Source organism: Scyliorhinus torazame, chromosome 1 (assembly GCF_047496885.1).
Source record: "Scyliorhinus torazame isolate Kashiwa2021f chromosome 1, sScyTor2.1, whole genome shotgun sequence".
Classification (NCBI taxonomy): Eukaryota; Metazoa; Chordata; class Chondrichthyes; order Carcharhiniformes; family Scyliorhinidae; genus Scyliorhinus; species Scyliorhinus torazame.
In genome coordinates, this window is record NC_092707.1 from 55,027,633 (window position 1) to 55,050,901 (window position 23,269).

Genomic DNA, 23,269 nt, shown 5'->3' on the forward strand with positions numbered 1-23,269 from the left:
CCATGAATCCTGGTGTGATGGATGTAGGAATTCCAGTTGTATTGTATTATAGGTATTTGGAGCAGTCAGGGTTAAAAGCATGGGTTAATGTATGTGTGACTGCTGCAGTCATGTTTTGAAATAAATCCTAATTTGAAACGTTAGGAGCCAGGGGTGCAATTAAAGCATCATAAAAAGCTTGGGTTAATGAAATGTTGTTTTGAATATTAATTAGATTAATTACCTAATTAGATTTCAGCTTGGTAAGATGACGTCATTACTGGGTGGAGCCAAGGCATCAGGCATTTTGCAGAAGCCAATTCAGTTGTGAGCTGAATAAAGCTATGACCAGGGGTGAAGCAGTTTGTACTCACTGTAGTTCAGTTAAAAGAGGTTAACAGTCTTTAAAGCAGTGCAGACTTGTCTGAGAACAAGAGGAGATGAAACAAGCTGAGAAACATCTTTCGAATACAGCCAGAGTTTCGGCACGGTTCTGATAGGAGTCAGATCTTGGGCGAGATTCTCCGACCCCCCGCCGGGTCGGAGAATCGCCGGGGGCTGGCATGAATCCCGCCCCCGTCGGTTGCCGAATTCTCCGGCACCGGTTGGCGGCCCCCACCCCCGCGATTCTCCGGCCCGGATGGACCGAAGTCCCGCTGCTAAAATGCCTGTCCCGCCGGCGTAGATTAAACCACCTACCTTACCGGCGGGACAAGGCGGCGCGGGCGGGCTCCGGGGTCTTGGGGGGGGCGCAGGGCGATCTGGCCCCGGGGGTGCCCCCACGGTGGCCTGGCCCGCGATCGGGGCCCACCGATCCGCGGGCGGGCCTGTGCTGTGGGGGCACTCTTTTCCTTCCGCCTTCACCACGGTCTCCACCATGGCGGAGGCGGAAGAGACTCCCTCCACTGCGCATGCGCGGGAATGCCGTCAGCGGCCGCTAACGCTCCCGCGCATGCGCTGCCCGGCGATGTCATTTCCGCGCCAGCTGGCGGGGCACCAAAGGCCTTTTCCGCCAGCTGGCGGGGCGGAAATTCGTCCGGCGCGGGCCTAGCCCCTTAAGGTTGGGGCTCGACCCCCCCAAGATGCAGAGCGTTCCGCACCTTTGGGGCGGCACGATGCCCGACTGATTTGCGCGGTTTTGGGCGCCAGTCGGCGGACATCGCGCCGATACCGGAGAATTTTGCCCCTTGTCTTTAAAGCAGTGTTAAAAGATCTTTCTTTCACAAAGAACACCTCTGTAAAGCAAGTATTCCTAAGTGTCAATGGTTTAATAGTGGATTGAGAGCTGAGATTTTTTCTCTCTTGTTTTTTAAGTGGGAATAAAGATAGCAGTTAAGGGTATTGAGTAGCATTGTTTAAGGGGTAATTGGAAGCTATTTTCTGCTGTGATGTTAAAGATATTTTAATACTGTGTTAGTAATAAAGTTTGTTTTAATATACAATATCCCTATTTCTTCGTGTAATCAGTCCTGGAACGAGATATCCTTTCCGTACAGTCTTACAAAATTAAAATAAAATATTGAGGTTTCTGTTCAGTCTCCTAGCCACTGTTAGGGTCTGGTCTAGGATCGTAATACTGGCCAACTTTTTGTCCCTCAGCCTCCATTATCTACTCATTCATTTGTTGTTTATGGGAGGCTCGTTTTGTGAAAATTATATATATAACATCGGACACTTGAGGAACTTTCAAGCGGTTATTAGATAGGCACATGGAGCACACCAGAATGACAGGGAGTGGGATAGCTTGATCTTGGTTTTGGCCAATGCTCGGCACAACATCGAGGGCCGAAGGGCCTGTTCTGTGCTGTACTATGTTCTATGTTCTATTGCAACGATTGTTTACGAAGTACTTTGGGATATCCCAAGAATGGAGTGAGGTATTGCATAAACACAAATTCTTCTTTTGTACCTTATAACTGCAACAGATGCATATCAATTGCACTCCCATTGTTTTTCTAAAATTCCTTCCCCAATTTTAGGCTTGTCAGCTCTATTTTATGGATAAGTGGGCAGAATACATACTTTCAGGCCTCTGCACTGCAGCTCTAACTGGTCACTAAGACCATAAAAGCAGGGTGGAGGTGGGATGGAGAGATTTTCCCCTTTCTATGAGATATAGCTGCACTCAACTTGGTGCTACCCTCTGGCACTTGTAGGCAGGGACTAAGTTCCTACTACTTCTTGGCACAGTGTATTGTTGTAGTAGATTTCCAAATGTGACATGTGAAATGAGTACAATGCAAATGAAATTCAGGTGGTTTCTACAATGAATAACAAATTCACAATACCCAGTTTTACGCCCAGAACTATGTGGCAATTTGAAAATCTACCTCACTAGAACTGTAATGTATTTGTACTCCCTCATGCATCCTATTGGATTCAGAATATCACCTGCGGTATCCCTTCAGATTAAACATTGATGCTTTTCCATGTTCATAGTAGGCATAAACAGGGCATTTTCAAGTTGGTAGGTTTGACTAGTGAAGTGTCGCAAGGATCACTGCTGGGGCCTCAGCTATTTACAATCTATATTAATGACTTCGAAGGGAGACAAAGGATAATGCATATAGGTTTACTGATGATACAAAGTTAGATTGAAAAGTGAGCTATGGGGAGGACAAAGAGGATGCAAAGAGGTATAGAGAGATAAAGTGAGTCGACGAATGGGGTGCAATGCGGTAAAGTGTGAAGTTATTCACTTTGGTTGTAAGAATACAAAGCAGAATATTTTTTTAAAGTTAAGAAATTTGTAAATATTGATGTTCAGAGAGACTTTAATGTGCTCATACAAGAAAAAATTAGCATGGAGGTACAGCAAGCAATTAGTAAGGCAAATGGCATGTTGACCTTTATTGCATTAGATTAGAGTACAGGAATAAAGAAGTCCTACAATTGTACAGGACATTGGTGCGGCTACATCTGAAAATACTGTGAGCAGTTTTAGATTTCATATTTACGGAAGGACTTGCTTTGGAGGCAAAGGTTCACTAAATTGGTCCCAGCGATGAAGGGGTTGTTCTATAATGAGAGGCTGAGTAAGCTGGGTCTATATTTGCTGGAGTTTAGAAGAATGAGAGGCAATCTCATTGAAACATACAGAATTTTGAAGGGACTTGCCATGGTAGGGACTGAGAAATTGTTTCCGCTGGTCAGGCAATCTGAAACACATGGACATAGACTCAGGATAAGGGATTGATCATTTAGGACTGAGGTAAGGCGAAATTACTTCACCCAAAGGGTTACAAATCTTTGAAATGTTTTACCCCGGGAGTTGTGGATATTCCATCATTGAATAAATACACTTAAGGCAGAAGTGGACAGATGTTTGATCTCACAAAGGATGTAGGGAGCAGGCATAAAAGGTGAGTTGAAGCCCAAGATGAACCATGATTGAATTGAATGGCGGAAAGGGGCTTATTTAGCACAATGGGCTAAATTGCTGGCTTTTAAAGCAGACCAAGGCAGGCCAGCAGCACGGTTCATTTCCCGTACCAGCCTCCCCGAACAGGCGCCGGATGTGGCAACTAGGGGTTTTTCACAGTAACTTCATTTGACGCCTACTTGTGACAATAAACGATTTTCATTTTTTTCATTTTCAACAGGCTTGATGGGCCATATGATCTATTCCTGCTCCGATTTACGCTTTAGGTCACCCCTATATTACACAGCACTTCTCAAACTGCTAACATATAAATAGGCAATTGAGCGATGTAATCCACTGTCTCTGCACCAGCATAACTGCAATATTTTTGTGGGACAAAAATAGAAAATAATTCTAAAAAGAAAATTGATGCTTTATACAGTAGCACAGAAAGAATGTTACACAGCAATACTGTACAGACCTTGATATTTTGGATCTTCTCTTGTTTCTGTTCTAGCTGAATATTAATTTCATTTATAAAATTGAACAGCGCATAGTTCTTCTCCTCTGTGGCAACAAACTCAGGTCCCAGACTGTAAAGGTTGTCCTTTCCTGTCACATGTTTGAGTTGATTATGGACTTCTTCATAAGCCTCATATTCAATTTCTTGAGCTGTTTTCTTACCAACTTTATCCTTGGAATGATCTAGAAATGCAATGAAAATCCTAAAAACCTCTTCATTGATTTTCTATTTGTGAGGAAAGTTACAAATGTCATGTCCACAAATATGAATTTTCATTTATGAACAGATTTTCTGGTGAACTGTTTTTCTTTGTCATTTTTGTAGGTTGTTTTGCAATCGTTAATAAAAGGTTGGGAAATTAAAGGGTTGAATTTTTGGTACCAAGTGACAATACCTCTGGTTAGCACTGCTGCCTCACGGTGCCGAGGACCTGGGTTCGATACCGGCCCCCGGTCACTGTCCGTGTGGAGTTTGTACATTCTCCCCGTGTCTGCGTGGGTCTCACCCCCACAATCCAAAGATGTGAAGGGTAGGTGGATTGGCCACACTAAATTGCTCCTTGATTGGAAAAAAAATAATTCGGTACTCTAAATTTATTTTTAAAAAGCGATAATATCTCATAGGTCACTGATAACACTGCCAAATACAAACTGAACATCGCCTAAATTATATAATCCTCAGGCTCCTAGCAAGTGCAAGGAAATGAACGGCTCACAGTGAACTATGACGATGAAACAAAAATAAATGTTACAATAATAAAGCTACTCAAATATGAAAAGTAGCATTACTATTGTAACTACTTGATCACAAGTGCCATCGCTCGCAGACACCAAATGTAAATTGTCTTTCTTCCTTCAAGTGTATCCACATTAAAGCAAATGGATGTCTGAACAGTTTTACAAAGTTGCCCCTTCATCTATTTTTCATGAGATTAATTATTTGTTGCTGTGACAAGATATACAAATTAAATACAAATCATTACATCGGAGGAAATGTCCCCAAATTATCTTATATAAAAAATAAAGTGGACATCAACCATACAGTGTGGCTGCAGTAGACACAAACTAAAGGATAAACAGCAGAAATTAAGGGTTACTTTGACAGTATCCTCTAACAAAGCAGGGCAAGAGCATGCCACGGGCATTTTTAACTATTCCTTTGTAACTCTATCATTATCTTGGAATTCTCTACCCAACATTACAGTAGCGCAATTGGCACAAAGGACTAGCATCGAAGAGGAAGGCCAACACCACGACCCTTGTTTTTTTAAAATAAATTTAGAGTACCCAATTAATTTTTTTCCAATTAAGGGGCAATGTAACATGGCCAATCCACCTACCCTGTTCATCTTTTTGGGTTGTGAGGTTAAGACCCACGCAGACAGGGGGATAATGTGCAAACACTACATGGGCAGTGACCCGGAGCCGGGGCTGGTATGGAAACCGCGTCCTCAGTGCCGTGAGGCAGCAGTGCTAACCACTGTGCCACCCTGCCGCCCTCGCCACTAACCTAATTAACTAATGTCCCTAATCCAAAGACGAATTGAATAAAAACATAGACTCAACTTCTGGATGGAAGGGATAATCAATTGCTTGAGATATCAGGTCTAACTCACGCTATTCTAGCAAATAAAAGACTGAGGACATGATCTAGCGGCCCCATTTACCAGAGCGCAAATCAGATTTGCATAGGTGTGATCTCAGTTTGAGATATTCCCTACACCCCGCCGGTGAAGTGATCAGGTTCATATCTAGAAAGGGCGAGAACCTGGGCCGGGATTCTCCAAGATCCCGGCTATGTGTCGACGCCGGCGTAAACACCAGAGTGTTTCATGCCGGCTTGAACGGTACCCCTTGGCCCAGCGATTCAGTGGCTCACAGTGGCCAGCACGGCGCCGCAGTGCTCCATGCAGCTCCGGCGGCGATACGCGGCCCTGCACGGGTCCGCGCATGCACGCGGCGGCTGTTTCCGCGCCGGCGCGTACGCGTGGTGGCCGTTTCTGCGTCGGCGCCGTGCAACATGGCTTAGCCACACAGAAGGCCTGCACGGAAGAAGGTAGCCCCCCCCCCCCAGATCGCGCGCGCCAGCCGATCGGTAGCCCCCGATCGCAGGCCTGGCTGTCGTGGAGACCCCACCCGGAGTCTGATCCCCCTGCCCTCCCACCAGGACGGCCACCAATGCCTCCGTGGGAGGATAGTGAGGAGAGCCCTGGTGCTTGGAATTGGGGGGGAGAAAGGGGAGAGCCCTGATACCTGATAGAGAGTGGGGGGGAGGGGGAAGAGCTTTGATGCCTGTGTAAGGGGTGGGGGGGGACCATGGCTGTGGAGGGGGAGAGTGCCCGTGTTACTGTTGATGTGGGGCGAGGAGGGCCCCCTCATACTTGTGTGGTGCTGGTGGGAGAGGGTAGTGGCCCGATACTGCCGGTGGGGTGGGGGAGGGGGTTCCTCAATGCTTGTGGGAGTGTCCATGGGAGGTTGCGGAGCCCCTCAAAGATGGCACCCCGTCTCTGTGGAGCCGACCTTGCCGGCTTTATAAAGCTCCGCCTACCAGAGTGACAGTTTAAACAACACTCCCAGATTTTCTGTGCATTAAGTGCCAGAAAATCTGGTCTGAAAAGTTGGTTGTGTTTCTCAGAAACATGCCAGTTTTCAGTCAGAGGTAGCTATTTTGGGAAAATTCCGCCCTTAACTTTTCAACTTTGTTAAAGAGTGTACCTTCTCTTGTAAGCTGTCGAAATTTAATCAGCATGAAGTCTTTAAGTTTTGCCTCGTGATCAATAATACGCATTAGTTCCTTTATCTCTGTATTATATAGTAGGATGTCTTTTGCACTTCGTTCCTTGACAGCGTGTATTCTCGTTTCTGCTTCCATCCTAGGAATGAAAAATACATTAATTTATACATAGATACATAAAAGATAGGAGCAGGAGGAGGCCTTTTGGCCCTTTGAGCCTGCTCCGCCATTCATCACAATCATGGCTGATCATCCAACTCAATAGCCTAATCCTGCTTTCTCCCCATAGCCTATGATCCCAATAGATACATATTATTTTGGAACATCTAAAACATTACTGAAATTATGCAAATTATGAGCAGGACTTTTATGAATTACCATGCAGAGTGCAAATATTGAGTGGCACAGATACCATATCGGTTGTCTGCACATGTTCAATTTCTTTGTGTACAGAATATTGGCCACGATTTAGTGTTCAAAAAACGGAGTCCCGTTTTGGGAGCGTATTGCGAGGTATTTCCTGGCGCCTGCAATGCTGAGAACAACCCCACTTTCTAATGGAACTCTGCCTTTCTTTAAGACCTTGGTCAGAACGGCCTGCCGAGGCTGCAATTACTTCATTTCCTGCACTGACGAGCTGAGCTCGTCGGTGAAAGAAGATGGTTGGCGACGCCATTTATAAATGCCGCCTTGATCTTTCAAACCCCTTCAAGGAATCCCACTGTGGTCTCCGGGACCCCCCCTCCCACTGCCCCAACTTACCTCTTAGGGGGTCCTCGAGTCCCCACTCACCCCACCTCTTAAAGGCAGGACATCCCCGGGCCCGAACCCTGGCATGGGAAACCTGGCCCCGGGCACCTTGATAGTACCAGCCTGGCACCCTGGCTGTTGTGCCACCTGGGCACTGTCAGTGCCAGGGAGCCACTGGCAGGATGACCAGGTGGCAGTGCCAAGGTGCCTGGTTTGCGGTGCCTGGGAGCCAGTGGGAGTGCCAGGATACCACTCTGTCCAGAACCCGACCACCTGGGGGCCTCCAATGGCCATGGAGATCCCCTAGGTGCCATTACACTTGGTCCACGTTTGTGTGATGCCGTTAGTTCCCGGGCCTCGGGAGAATCCAGCATCGACACTAATTTGAGCATTTGATAAGGCTGGTGCAAACAATTAGATCACATGGAGGCAGGCTGGTGCAAAAGATTAGATCACATGGGGTCAGGGCTGAACTAGCTGGATGGATCCAGGACTGGCTTGGCCGTAGAAGACAGATGGTAGCAGTGGAACGGTGTTTTTCCGAATGGAGGTCTGTAACTAGTAGTGTTCCGCAGGGATCAGTTCTGGGACCTCTGCTCTTTGTAATATATATATAAATGACTTGGAAGAAGCAAGTTTGCGAATGATACTAAGATTACAGCTGTTGCGGATAGTGATGAAGATTATCAGAGAATACAACAGGATATAGATAGGCTGCAAAATTGGGCAGCGAAATGGCAGATGGAAGTTAACCCATACAAATGCGAGGTGATGCATTTGGGTAGATCCAATTCAGGTGGGAGCTATGAAATAAATGGCAGAACCATCAGGAGCATAGAGACACAGAGAGATCTGGGCGTGCAAGTCCACAGATCCTTAAAAGTGGCAACACAGGTGGAAATGGTAGGAAAGAAAGTATATGGCATGCTTGCCTTCATAGGATGGGATATCGAGTATAAAAGCTCAAAAATTATGTTACAATTATATAAAACGTTGGTCAGGCCACATTTGGAATACTGTGTCCAATTCTGGCCACCGCACTACCAGAAGGACGTGGAGGCTTTGGAGAGAGTGCAGAAAAGGTTTACCAGGATGTTGCCTGGTATGGAGAGATTGAATAAACTGGGATTGTTCGCCCTCGGGAAATGGAGGCTTAGGGGCGACCTGATAGAAGTTTATAAAATTATTAGGGCTATAGATTGGGTGAACAGTTGGAGGTTTTTCCCAGGACTGAAATGACAATTACAAGGGGGCACAAGTTCAAGGTGAGGGGGGAAAGGTTCAGTGGAAATGTGCGGGGTAAGTTTTTTACACAGAGGGTGGTGGTGGCTTGGAATGCACTGCCAAGTGTGGTGGTTGAGGCAGCTACGTTAGCGACCTTTAAAACTTATCTGGATAGGCACATGAACAGACGGGGTTTAGAAGGATACAGGCAGTTGGTCTAGATAGGACATGTGATCGGCGCAGGCTTGGAGGGCCGAAGGGCCTGTTCCTTTGCTGTATTGTTCTTTGTTCTATGTTATTCTTTGACACATTTAAATAAGCCTAAAGCCCAATTAAATATGTTAACCTGGATCGTGCCCAGAGAGGGCGAGATCCAGATCAAAACATCTCTCGAGATCTTGTTAGATCTCGCAAGGCGTTCCGAGCATTGCATATCTCACAAGAGGCTTCTCGAGAGATTAAACGGCCCGCCGGGCGCGATGAGGTCATTAAATTGCGCCCATTGACTAAGAACATTTGTCTTATGGATACCAGATATTAGGCAGTCATGTCAAAAGAGAGGTGGACAGTCTTAGAATGCAGCGATCCCTAATTTGTTGAATTCTAAAAATAAGATGAAGCTTTTTAAAAAAGTATATTTATTGAAGTTTTATAGAATAACAATATAACAAACAAACAACCAACGAAGATGTAATGGTACAAAGTGAAAAAGTTACAAACAAATCACCAATAAAAAACACAAACTAAAACCTATGGGAGCCATCTATCCGAATGGGAGAGTCTCCTAGCGCGGGATTAGCCGGATGATTCCTGGTGTCGGAGTGCCGAGAAACACTCCATTATCTAACGCCCATCCGGGTAGATTGGGGTCTTAGCAGGGAACTTCCCAACGAGGCCGCACTTTGCCCTGTTTTTTGCACTGAGGAGCACCGCTCGCCACAACAGATGCCCCCTGCATTCCCCAACACCCGTGCAGGGTAGCCGCCATGCAAAAAATGGTACTGCCAGGCAGCACGGTGGCACAGTGGATTAGCTCTGTTGCCTCACGGCGCCAAGATCCCAGGTTCGATCCCGGCTCTGGGTCACTGTTTGTTTGGAGTTTGCACATTCTCCCCATGTTTGCGTGGGTTTCGCCCCCACAACCCAAAAGATATGCAGGGTAGGTGAATTTTCCAGGCTAAATTGCCCCTTAGTTGAAAGAAAAAATGAATTGGGTACTCTAAATTTAAAAAAAAAATGGTACTGCCAAGGTGCAAATCTATCAATTTTTTCATGGCAGTGTTTGGGCCAGGGGTTGGCCTGCGCAATTGTGGGGAGAGGTGTGGCGGCGGGCCTGGAGACCCCCTAATCGTGAGTTGGGCCTGGGGGGGGTTTAGTGGTTGCGTGGGGGGAGGTGCATGAGAAATCAGGGCACCATTTAAAAATGGCGTCCCGATATCTTGCTGCACTGAGGAGTTCTGGCAAGCTGCGCTCCTCAGTGTAGAAAACCGGGCTAAGTGCGGCCTCGTCAGGGAGTTCCCCGCTGAGGACCCCGATCTACCTGGATGGGAGTTCGATAGCGGGGTGTTTCGCTGCGCTCCGAGCACCAGGAAACAACCGGCTAATCTCGCACTCTAAGGGACTCTGTCCCCATTCGGGTAGATCGTGCCCAGAATTATTTTCACCACTGGGCAGCTGAACTCACTGGCCAGGCCGGTTCCTCAGAGATCGGGCCACCATTCTTAATGTGTGTCCCGATCTCTAAGTCAGTTTGTGGGTTCCCAACACATGTGCAATGTCACCCCCCACACATATGGGCATTACCCCTCACCTTCCCCCAGTGATGACACCCCGCTATGGAGTCACTGAGGGCCCCCTTTTCAGGCTTTCTCACGTCCACTTTCAGGCTCCCCTCCTTCCAGGACCTTCACCACCCCAATCTTCCAAATACCCCTACATATCCGCCCTGCACTTCCCCACCCTCATGCCCCCCCTCCATGCTCCTTTCATGGCCAGGGCCCCCTCAGGCCCTGACCCTTGGCAGTGCCACCCTGGCGGTGCTCCTGCCGGATTTGCAGTGCCACCCGGGCACCTTGGCAGTGCCCGGGTGGCAGTGCTAAGGTGCCAGCCTGGCAGTGCCAAGGTGCCTGCTCTCCAGGGCGAGGGCCAGGGGGCCAACCTGCCCTGTCCCTGGCCACCCACGGTTATCCAATGGCCTGGGTGACGTTCCACTTGGTCCCCTCGTTTTTGTGGACCAGTACTGAACGGCACCTGCCTGGCGACTTCCTGGGGAGGCCGTTTGATGCTTGGAGGCTGGTAGATCCCGGGTGAGTACGCCTAAGTCAGTTTATAACCAACTCAGGTGCATGTGGCTTGGTCATGCCCATTGTGGGTGGAGCCCTGACCATGCCGCCTCGTGAGGTCCAGGTAGATCATGCGAGGCATACTGGCTGCCAGAAAGCCCGCAGAAGGCTTCTCCCAGCATCTACCGGTTGCGTCATGCTCACGTTCGGGCGCAATGCTGCCAGTAGGTAGCGCCCTTTATCTCCGCAGGGAGTTAGCAGGGAGACTCCCAACTGGAAAGTAAAACCTCAGAGAGTTCACAACGTCAGATTAGTGTTCAACTATCATGCCCAACAACAACGATGAAAAGAGGAAGAGAACAATAAACTGATAACAAAGAAACAAAAAAAAGACCAAATACCAGAAACCCTCAAATTTAACCGAACATGAAAAAACATTAAATATGAAATACCCGTCCACAGGGCCATGAAATAGATTAAAAATAGAGGTGGGGGGCGCGAGACGTGGGCAGAGGCCTTGAGGAGGGTGAATGCATTCTCGTTGTGTGCGAGGCTAAGCCTCATACACTTTAAAGTGGTAAATAGGGCACATATGATGATAGCAAGGATGAGTAGGTTCTTTAAGGGGGTAGAGGATATATGTGGGTGGTGTGTAGGGGGGCCTGCAAATCACATGTTCTGGGGTGCCCAAGGTTGAAGGGGTTCTGGCAGGGGTTCGCAGACATGAGGTCCAAGGTGCTGGGGGTGGAGATGGTCCCCCGTCCAGAGGTGGTGATAGTCGGAGTGTCGGAAGACCCGGGAGCTCAGGGGAGGTGGGATAGGCCGATGTTTTGGCCTTTGCCTCCCTGATAGCCCGGAGATTTTGCTTGGATGGCAGGACTCGGAGCCACCGAAAGGGGGGTGTGGGAGAGCGACCTGTGGCCTGGTGGAATTCCTGAGGTTGGAGAAGGTTAAGTTTGTTTTGATGGGTTTTGAGGATGGGTTCCCCTGGAGGTGGAAGCCATGTATTGACTTCTTTAAGGAGGTTTGAGGGGTCAGTAGGGGCGGGGGAGTGTAACGGGTTAAAATGGGGAAGGCGGGATGTTAGAAGGGGATGGTATTACGGAAGCAGGGGGAGTGGATGTTGGTTGTTTATAAAGTTGTTTGGTTATTCTTCTGCTTTTGTTCGTTTGTATGAAAATGTCTTGAATAAAATGTACATTTTTTAAATGAATAAATCTGAATAAATAGGCTCTGATATTTCCTTCCTGCACAAAATCCCATTGTCACTGTTCATCATCTTTCTCAATCAATGCAGATCAGAACTAGGGTTCATCAACTATTTCTACTCCTGGTTCTTAAGGAAAACATTCAGGCTCTCCACAGTAGTTTAGTCAGAAATGCAGGGCGCAATTCAGCGATCCCATTGCACCCAGCGGGGATCCAGGGCAATGGGTGAATCGTGTGAGAGCCCCAAATCTGGCTCCGCAGCGGGCCGATCGCAAGTCACCCGCCTCGCTCTGCTTGGCATGCCCTTGCTGGGCGAGATCCAGATCTGCATATTTAAATGAGCCATTAGGCCACACTTAGAGAGATTTCCTGTTAGCGAGCTTACCTCGCCAGCAGGAACAGATGTTCGCGGATCAGGGTGCCATTTTGAGCGGCAGCCCCAATCTTCCCCCCCCTTCTTTCAGGCCTCCCCCCCTCCCTCAACCTTGTCAAGGCTTCTGGGGACCCACCTACCTCACCTTCAATTGGCAAGGCCCCCCCCCCCCCCCCCCGGGTCTGACACCTGGAAGTGACAATTTGGCACCCAGGCACCCTGGCACTGCCAGCCTGGCAATGCCACCAGGGGTCCCTGTGGGGGAGCATAGGGGGATGGGGGGATTACTGTTCGAGGAGGTATGGGCAGGCAGTGCATTGTTTGGGGAGTGGCCCTCGGGTGGGCTCAGATGGTCTCCACCAGCATGGCCCTGGCTTGGTGGACCTCGCGGTGGGCCCAGAGAATCATGGAAGGCTGGAGCATACGGCGCTGGGCTTGCTAAATAGATTCATTCAGACCCATTTGCATTTATCTAGATCCCCCACCAGCGCGTATCGTGGACCTCGTTCACGCCACCAGGGGGGTTCGGAGCTTCGCGTTTGGGCGCCAAGCGTGATTTTCCCCCGATGCCCGATTCTACGTCCCATCGCAGAACACATTCTGGGCGTCCCGGGACGGAGAATCCCGCCCAATGCCTATACCAAAATCAGGCTTGTTCCTGACAAATAGTTACTTGGCAAATACAAGGTGATCTGTGCCTGCAAAGCTACATTCCATTGTGAGTCACTGTCTTCAGAAGATGAGTAAGCAAATTGGAAGGAGAAATTAATTATATTCAGCTCTCATCACGAAGGAGAAAGATTTTGATGAATATCAATTAAATGTTCTTTTAAATTATTAGACAAAGCTAGGGAGAAGAAATTCATAATTTGTTAATTGGAAGCCCAGAAGTAGGGGTAACTTTTAAATTGCTTTAGTTTGAAAAGAATATAATTGGCAATGCAACTTTAACCTTGACCCAAGTCAAAACAAAAAGAGATTGTAAAATCTTTGCATCTGGGTAGCTCCTTCTAAACAATATTCTAAATGTCATTTTTAAAAATCATTTCATCTCTGTTCATGAACAATCTGGATGGATTTGTTTACTGTCACGTGTACCGAGGTACAGTGAAAAGTATTTTTCTGCGTGCAGCTCAAACAGATCATTTAGTACATGAGAAGAAAAGAAAATACGTAATAGGGCAACACAAGGTACACAATCTGTCTCTATTCTTGAATTTTCATCTTGTGAACTGCTTTACTGACTGAAAATATGACCAGGCCAGAAATTGAACGTGGTGTAAACATTATTCAGCCTGCCACCATTTGCCAAATTTATAATTTCAGCATTGAACCAGCTGTGAAACCTCATGTATTGACACTTGAAAGAATGAATAACACTTCAGTTTTCCATAATTGAACTATTTAAAAATCCATGCACTTCCACAAAATTCAGCACACTTTTCTAAAACAAAAACCTAAAGTTTCACTTGCTTTGTAATCTGCTATTGGTTAGACCAGTGCTCACCGTTGGTCATAAGCTTGCACAGATTCCTCAACAATTTCTTTCATTATTTTTTTTTGTTCTTGTAGTTTCGTACTGAGCTTATTGTACAGCTTGGTATAAATTTCTTTATTAACCCTCAGGATATTGATTTCTTCACGAAGCTTCCGGTTTTCAGTCAGAATTGTGTTAAACTTTATAGTTGACTGGGAAAAAAAAGAGTGCAAAGTTCAAGATGAGAAAAATAAGGCATTTTCTAAAATGGAAGTTGCATTGGCCTCAGTTCATAGAATCCCTACAGTGCAGAAGGAGGCCATTCAGCCCATCGGGTCTGCATCAGCCCATGCTCCGCCCTACCTAGGCTTAATCCCCCATTTGATTTGATTTATATAAGGAAACATATTAAACACTTGCTGATTTTTTATGATTATTCCTTGGAGTGTAAAATGTTTTGTGTTTTAATGTCATTTAATATCATTACAATTCTAGTCAGTAACACTTTGACAGTTTGCTAATGTTTGTCAAAATATGGGACATTTTCTCATTTTATATTTATGCATACTTAAGCATAATTTTGTGAGGTTCTGATCTGGGTGTGGGGATTCAGTAGAGTGCAGCACAGGTCAGCAGGAGCAAACAACACAATAACAAGAGTTCTATTTATAGATTGAGTTCAATGTAAATGAAAGTCCCAAGGCACTGCATAAAGGCCATTTTTCTTTTTCAAATTGGTGCTGAGCTGGGGAGGAGAGTTGATTGAACAATTGCTCACATGGTGGTTTTGAGAGACCATTATGACCTCAAAGAGAAGTGGAGTGGGTTCAGGGATGAAATTCTAAGTAGTAAGGTCAAGGCCATTAGACCTTCTCCCATGAATGGTGGGGCAAAGAGAATTGGTGCACAAAAGATCCAAGTTGAAGGAGTAAATAGTGTGAAAGAGAACAAAAAGCAGCAAAAATTAGGGTGCTGTCAGAATGGAAGGGGAATTGGAGATGAGGATTTTAAATTCAATGTTCTGGGGTACAAGAAACACATGTCAGCCAGTGAGGATCAGTGGTGGGTGAGCACAAATTAGATAGGGCTGGGCATGAGCAACTTTAAACTCGTTTGTGGGATGTGGGCGTCGCTGGTAAGGCCAGCATTTATTGCACATTTCTAGTTACCCTTCAGAAGTTGGTGGTGAGTTGCCTCTTGAACCGTTGCAGTTCCTGAGGTGTAGGTATAACCACAGTGCTGTTAGAAAATTCCATATTTTGCCCCAGCGACAGTGAAGAAGCAGCGATATATTTCCAAGTCAGGGTGGTGAGTGATTTGGAGGGGAATCTGCAGGTGGTGGTGTTCCCAGGCATCTGCTGCTCTTGTCCTTTTAGATGGTAGTGGTCGTGGGTTTGGAAGGTGCTATCTCAGGAACCGTGGTGAGTTACTGCGGTGCATCTTACATAGAACATAGAACATACAGTGCAGAAGGAGGCCATTCGGCCCATCGAGTCTGCACCGACCCACATTAATCCCTCACTTCCACCTTATCCCCACAACCCAATAACCCCTCCCAACCCTTATGGACACTACGGGTAATTTAGCATGGCCAATCCACCTAACCTGCACGTCTTTGGACTGTGGGAGGAAACCGGAGCACCCGGAGGAAACCCACGCGGACACGGGGAGAACGTGCAAACTCCGCACAGACAGTGACCCAGCGGGGAATTGAACCTGGGACCCTGGCGCTGTGAAGCCACAGTGCTAATCACTTGTGCTACCGTGCTGCCCACATCTTGTAGCTGGTACACATGGCTGCCACTGTTCATTGGTGGTGGAGGGTGTGAATGTTTGTGGAAGGGGTAGCAAGTAAGCGGTTTGCTTTGTCCTGGATGGTGTTGAGTGACTTGAGTGTTGTTGGAGCTGCACTCATCCAGGCAAGTGGAGAGTATTCCATCACACTCCTGATTTGTGCCTTGTAGATGATGGACAGATTTTTTTTTTGGGGGGGGGGTCAGGAGGTGAGTTACTTGCCATAGGATTCCTAGCCTTTGACCTGCCCTGGTAGCCACAGTATTAATATGGCTAGTCCAGTTCAGTTTCTGATCAATGGTAACCCTCAGGATGTTGATTGTGGGGGATTCAGCGATGGTAATGCCATTGAATATCAAGGGACGATGGTTAGATCTTCTCTTGAAGATGGTCATTGACTGGCACTTACCACGAATGTAACTTACCACTTGTCAGCCCAAACCTGGATATTGTCCAGGTCTTGCTGTATTTGGACATGGACTGCTTCATTATCTGAGAAGTAGTGAATGGTGCTGAACATTGTACAGTCATCCGCAAACATCCCTACTTCTGACCTTATGATGGAAGGGAGGTCATTGATGAAGCAGCTGAAGATGGTTGGGCCAAGGACACTACCCTGAGGAACTCCTGCAGTGATGTCCTGGCGCTAAGATGGTTGACCTCCAACCACCAAAACCATCTTCATTTGTGCCAGGTATGACTCCAACCAGCGGAGAGTTTTCCCCGATTCCCACTGACTCCAGTTTAGCTAGGGCTCCTTGATGCCACACTCAGTCAAATGCTGCCTTAATGTCAAGGGCAGTCACTCACTCCTCACCTCAGGCATCCAGCTCTTTTGTCCATGTTTGGACCAAGGCTGTAATGGGGTCAGGAACTGAGTGACCCTGGCCGAACCCAAACCCATCTGCTGAGTAAGTGCCACTTGATCGCAATGTTGATGACTCCTTACATCACTTTGCTGAAGACGGAGATGGATAGTAGATTGATAGGGCAATAATTGGCTGAGTTGGATTTGTCCTGTTTCTTGTGTATAGAACACACCTGGGCAATTTTCCCATTGCCAAGTAGATGCCGGTGTTATAGCTGTACTGAAACAGCTTGGCTAGGGGTGCGGCATGTTCTGGAGCACGTCTTCAGTACTGTTGCCGGAATATTGTCAGGACCCATAGCCTTTGCAATATCCAGTGCCTTCAGCCGTTTCTTGATATCATGTGGAGTGAATCGTATTGGTGAAAGACTGACATTTGTGATGTTGGAGACCTCCGGAGGAGACCAAGGTGGGTCATCCACTCGGCACTTCTAGCTTGCGAATGCCTCAGCCTTGTCTTTTGCACATATGTGCTGGGCTCCTCCATCATTGAGGGTGGGGAAATTTGTGGAGCCTCCTCCTCCGGGATGTGGCAGGACTGCCGAGCTTAGATCTGATGCGTTTGTTGTGGATTCGCTTAGCTCTATTACTTTGCTGCTTATGCTGTTTGGCACACAAGTAGTCCTGTGTTGCAGCTTCACCAAGTTGACACCTAATTTTTCGGCATGCCTGATGTTGCTCCTGGCATGCTCTCCTCATTGAACCAGGGTTGACCCCCTGGCTTATTGATAATGATAGAGTTGGGAATATGCCGGACCATGAGGTTGCAGATTGTGGTTGAATACAATTCTGCTGCTGCTGATGGCCCACAGCGTCTCATGAATATCCAGTCTTGAGTTGCTAGATCTGTTTGAAGTCTTTCCCATTTAGCACGGCGGTAGTGCCACACAACACGATGGAGGGTATCCTCAATGTTTAGACAGAACTTTGTCTCCACAAGGACTGTGTGGTGGTCACTTCTACCGATGCTGTCATGGACAGGTGCATCTGCAGCAGGCAGGTTGGTGAGGATAAGGTCAAATATGTTTTTCCCTCTTGTTGGTTCCCTCACCACCTACCACAATCCCAGTCTGGCAGCTATGTTGTTTAAGACCTGGTCAGCTCAGCCTGTGGTGGCACTACTGAGTTACTCTTGAATGATGGGCATTGAAATCCACCACCCAAAGGATATTCTGCACCCTTGCCACCCGCAGTGCTTCCTCCAAGTGGTGTTCAACATGAAGGAGTACTGATTCATCAGCAGATATTTGCTGATTCATGGTAATCAGCAGGAGGTTTCCTTGCCCATGTTTAACCTGAAGACATGAGACTTCATGGGGTTCAGAGTCGATGTTGAGGACTCCCAGGCAACGCCCTCCTGACTATATACCACATGCCGCCACACCTGCTGGGTCTGTCCTGCCAGTGAGACAGGACATACCCAAGAATGGGGATAGTGGTGTCCGGGACATTATCTGTAAGGTATGATTTTGTGAGTATGACTATGTCAGGCTGCTTGACTAATCTGTGAAACAGCTCTCCCAACTTTGACACAAGCCCCCAGATGTTAGTAAGGAGGACTTTTCAGGGTCAACAGGGCTGGGTTTGCCATTGTCATTTCTGGTGCCAGGGTCTATGCCGGGTGGTCCTTTTTTGTGCTTTAGCAGTGGTTGAATACAACTGAGTGGCTTGCTTGGCCATTTCAGAGGGCATTTAAGAGTCAACCACATTTCTGTGGGTCTGGAGTTACATGTAGGCCAGACCAAGGGTAAGGATGGAAGATTTCCTTCCCTAAAGAACATTAGTGAACCAGGTGGACAATAGACAATGGCTTTGTGGTCACCATTAGACTTTTAATTCCAAATATTTTATTGAATTTAAATTCCACCACCTGCCATGGTGGGATTCGAAACTGGGTCCCTTTTGTGAGGGCCACGAAGAATCCAGCACAGGTTTGTGGAGTCAAAAAGAAAAATAACTTTATTTACAGCACTACATACACAGGGCCAGTAGTTCTCACTGGCCAGCTCCATTTATACAGCTGCGCTGCTAACGATTGCCCCGTCCCCCTCAATGGGGGAACTCAAGAGTCATGGGGTAACCAATTGCCCCAGCCAATAGGAGCTGGGCAGGTTATAACAGTCCCCAGATCATTATCCTGGGTCTCTGGATTACCAGTCCAGCGACAATACCACTGTGCCTCCGTCACCCCATAAGTTTGACTTTATGTTGAGTTTATTCATGTTGCAGGAACAAATGCTGGCAAGGAGGACATTGACAAATTTAAACTAAAGCATGGATAAGTGTACTGGCAATAATTACAATGAAATGAGAGTCCAGATTTGTGCAGGAGGGGATGAGCAGTCTTGAAGATGAATAGGAGGTGAAGTTTGTAACTCAACCCACTATTCAAGGGGATATGTCATGATTTCACCAAGAATGCTGCAGCGGCCGCAAGCGGCTAGGGAAAGGAGCGAAATCTATGGCAAATGAATAAGGTTTATTACAGGAGCTGAAAACAATTTTAACTTCACTTCATTTGGAAGATCGTTTAATTTTTGAAGAGGACAGAGGATTAATAGAGGGTGAAAATATAGGGTTTAATGGAGTTTATGACAGGAGCTTAAAAGTTTTAACTTCACTTCATTTGAAAGATTCTTTTTTAAAAAAAACATTTTATTAGGGTATTTGTATTTGTAGTTTTTATAATAATAACTATAACAGCAACATAAACATGGTACATAAAACATTTCCATCCCTATCCTGTGCTTTGCACCCCCAATAATGAAACAATAACCTAAACCTTCCCCCCCCTCTAGATTTCTGCCTCTGCTGACATTTAATTTTCTCCGAGAAAGTCAACGAACGGCTGCCATCTCCGGACGAACCCCAACATTGTTCCTCTTAGGGCAAACTTTATTTTCTCAGGACTGAGAAACCCAGCCATGTCACTAACCCAGGTCTCTAATTTCGGGGGCTTTGAGTTCCTCCACATTAACAAAATCCATCTCCGGGCTACCAGGAAGGCAAAGGCCAAAACGTCAGCCTCTTTCACCCCGTGGACTCCCGGCTCTTCCGACACTCCAAAGATCGCCACCTCTGGACTCGGCACCACCCGTGTTTTAAGTACCATGGACATAGCCTTAGCAAAACCCTGCCAAAACCCTCCAAGCTTTGGGCATGCCCAAAACATGTGGACATGATTTGATGGGCCTCCCGCGCACCTGTCCAAAGAACTTGCTCATCCGGGCCACCGTCATGTGTGCCCGGTGAACTACCTTAAATTGTATCAGGCTGAGCCTGGCACATGATGAGGATGTGTTAACCCTGCCGAAGGCATCCGCCCACAAACCTGCTTCTATCTCGCCCCATAGCTCATCTTCCCACTTGCCCTTTAGTTCCTCTATCGGAGTTTCCTCCACCTCCATAAGTACTTGGTAGATATCTGATACATTCCCCTCTCCCACCCATGTTCTGGAAATTACCCTGTCCTGTACACCCCGTGGTGACAGGAGTGGGAAGGTCAGAAACTGCCTTCTCAAAAAATCTCGTACCTGCAGATATCTAAACCCATTCCCTGCTGGCAATTCAAATTTCTCCTCTAAAGACTTAAAGCTAGGGAAGCTCCCGTCTATAAATAGATCTCCCACCTTCACAATTCCTGCTCTCTGCCATCCCCGGAGCCCACCATCCAGTCTACCCGGAACAAACCGATGGTTGTTGTATATTGGGGCCCTCCGCTCTTTTCTGTATTTCCACCATTGCCCCCAGATTCTCAGAGCCGCTACTACCACGAGGCTTGTGGAGTATTGGGCCGGCAAGAACGGAAGAGGAGCCATTATCCGTGCCCCCAAACTTGTGTTCTTACACAATGCCGCCTCTACTCGTTCCCACGCCGACCAACCCCCCCCCCCTTCTCTTCCCCCCCCCCCTTCCCCCCCACTTCCTAATCATGGCTATATTAGCCGCCCAGTAGTAGTTACAAAAGTTCGGCAGCGCCAACCCACCCTCCCGCCGACTACGCTCCAACAACACTTTCTTCACTTGCAGGGTTTTACCTGCCTACACGAAGCCCGACATCACCTTATTCACCCGTTTAAAAAAGACCCTTGGGATGAAGATGGGGAGGCACTGAAAGACAAACATGAATCTAGGGAGGACCGTCATTTTCACGGTCTGTACCCTCCCCGCCAGTGATAGCGGGAGCATGTCCCATCTCTTAAAGTCCTCCTTCATTTGTTCTACGAGCCGGGACAGGTTTAACTTGTGCAATGTCTCCCATTCCCGAGCCACCTGGATTCCCAGATAGCGAAAGCTCCTTCCTACCATTCTAAGCGGCAGTTCTCCCAGTCTCCTCTCCTGCCCTCTTGCCTGGATCGCGAACATCTCACTTTTTCCCATGTCTGAGGGCATCATAATAACGTTTAAGAGCCTTCTAACATTCGCCATGAGTTGCCTGCCCTTTACAAACCCTGTCTGGTCTTCCCCTATCACCCGTGGGACACAGTCCTCTATCCTTGTGGTCAGTATCTTAGCCAACAGTTTGGCGTCCACATTCAATAGGGAGATTGGCCTGTATGACACGCATTGCTCAGGGGCCTTCTCCCGTTTAAGAATCAGTGAAATCAAGGCCCGCAACATTGTTGGGGGAAGGACTCCCCCTTGCCTCATTAAATGTCCTCACCAGCAGTGGGCCCAATATCTCGGGGATGTTTAGCACAAGGCTAAATCACTGTCTTTGAAAGCAGACCAAGGCAGGCCAGCAGCATGGTTCAATTCCCATAACAGCCTCCCCGGACAGGCGCCGGAAATGTGGCGACTAGGGGCTTTTCACAGTAACTTCATTTGAAGCCTACTTGTGACAATAAGCGATTTTCATTTTTCATCTCCGAAAACTTCTTGTAGAATTCCACCGGGTAGCCGTCCGGCCCCAGGGCCTTGCCCGACTGCATGCCTATATCTCCTATCCACCTGGAGTATCTCCCCAACCAACCTGTCCCTCTCTGTTTGTTCCACCTTTTCTCTATGGGCCCGTATCAAATTTAATTCCCCTCTAACCACTGTTTTCAGAGCTTCCTACACCGTTGCTGCCGAGACTTCCCCCAGTATCATTAATTTCCAGATAAGTTTGGATGGACTTGCTCACCTGCCCACAGACTGCCTCATCCGCTAATAGTCCCACATCCAACCTCCATAACGGGCGCTGCCCTCTTTCCATACTGACCCTTAGATGTGCGGCATGATCCGACACCGTGATTGCCGAGTACTCGGTATCCACCACCCCCGGCAGTAGAGCCCTGCTCAGGATAAAAAAGTCGATCCGAGAATATATCTTGTGGACATGGGAGAAAAAAGAAAATTCCTTCGCTCTTGGTCGTCCAAACCTCCATGGGTCTACCCCGCCCCCATCTGCTCCATAAACCTCTTTAGTTCCTTCGCCGAGACTGGTACCCTCCCTGTCCTAGATTTTGACCGGTTCAATCCTGGATCAATGACTGTGTTAAAATCTCCCCCCATGATCAAATTATGCAACTCTAGGTCTGGGATCTTACCTAATACCCGCCTCATAAATTCCACATCATCCCGGTTTGGAGCATATACGTTCACAAGTACCACCCGCATAACCTCAAGCTTCCCACTCACCATTATGTACCTGCCCCCCGTATCTGCCACGATTCTTCCTGCCTCAAATGCCACCCATTTGTTAATCAGGATCGCAACCCCCCTGGTCTTAGAGTCCATCCCTGAATGGAATACCTGTCCAACCCACCCCTTCCTCAATCTGGTCTGATCTATAACCTTTAGGTGTGTCTCTTGTAACATTGCCAAGTCCGCCTTCAATCCCCTCAGATGCGCGAACATGCGAGCCCTCTTAACCTGCCCGTTTATCCCTCTGACGTTCCAAGTAATCAGTCTAGTCGGGGGGTGTACTTGCCCCCCCCCCCCCCCCCCCCCCCATCCTGCTGACAAGCCATTACCCTTCTTAAGCCAGCCTCCAGCTCGCATCCCTCGCCTCCTTGAGCCAGCCCTCCGGCATCCGCCATCCTCGACCTCCCACTTGTCCCCTAGTAACAGTTCCTTTCCTGTCAGCAGAGCAGCTTCCCCTCCCTCCCCCCAGTAACAGCACCAAAAACCCAACCCCCAATATCAAACTTATCACGTGTTCGCCCCCCACTGTGCTTCCGTGAATTAGCTACCCTAGCTAACCTAGTAGCACCTGCCCATGGCGCCAGACATCCTATCTCCCCATTCTTCTCCCTCCTCCCACCCACTTGGACATACATTTTCAAAGCAACACAGTTCCCAGTAAACAAACAGTAGAAGAAATCCCACCACCCAGCTCCCAATAGAACAAGGTTAACTTTAGAAACAGTAATAACCCCTTGTTACATAGAGCACTGTATATTCAGAACAGCACAAAAGATTTTCACCAAATCGCCACCACAGTGCCCTCCCACAAGGTTCAGTGCCTTTAGTCCCCAGCTAGTCTTTTGTCCTTGATAAAATTCATTACTTCGCCTGGTGATTCAAAGTAAAGTTCCTGGTCCTCAAAAGTGACCGAAAGACGCACTGGATACAGCATCCCGAACTTCACCCCCTTCTTGAAGAGGGACGGTTTTGCCCTATTAAATCTGGCTCGCCTTTTGGCCAGATCCATGCCCAGGTCCTGGTAGATGCGCAACTCACAGGTTTCCCATTTGCTGCTCCGTACCTGCC

General features: G+C 47.6%; 1 protein-coding gene across 4 annotated transcripts in view; it reads right to left on the bottom strand.

Moving 5' to 3' along the window:
* Positions 1–23,269, bottom strand: part of LOC140407621 (coiled-coil domain-containing protein 63-like) — a 177,658-nt gene that overhangs the window by 28,232 nt on the left and 126,157 nt on the right. For all 4 annotated transcript variants that reach the window (XM_072495044.1, XM_072495039.1, XM_072494993.1 and 1 more), the window contains exons 5-7: positions 13,942–14,123; positions 6,578–6,735; positions 3,822–4,045 (exon numbers count right to left, since the gene is read on the bottom strand). In XM_072495044.1, the coding sequence (XP_072351145.1) occupies positions 3,822–4,045; positions 6,578–6,735; positions 13,942–14,123 (564 nt within the window). The remainder of the gene's footprint in view (positions 1–3,821; positions 4,046–6,577; positions 6,736–13,941; positions 14,124–23,269) is intronic.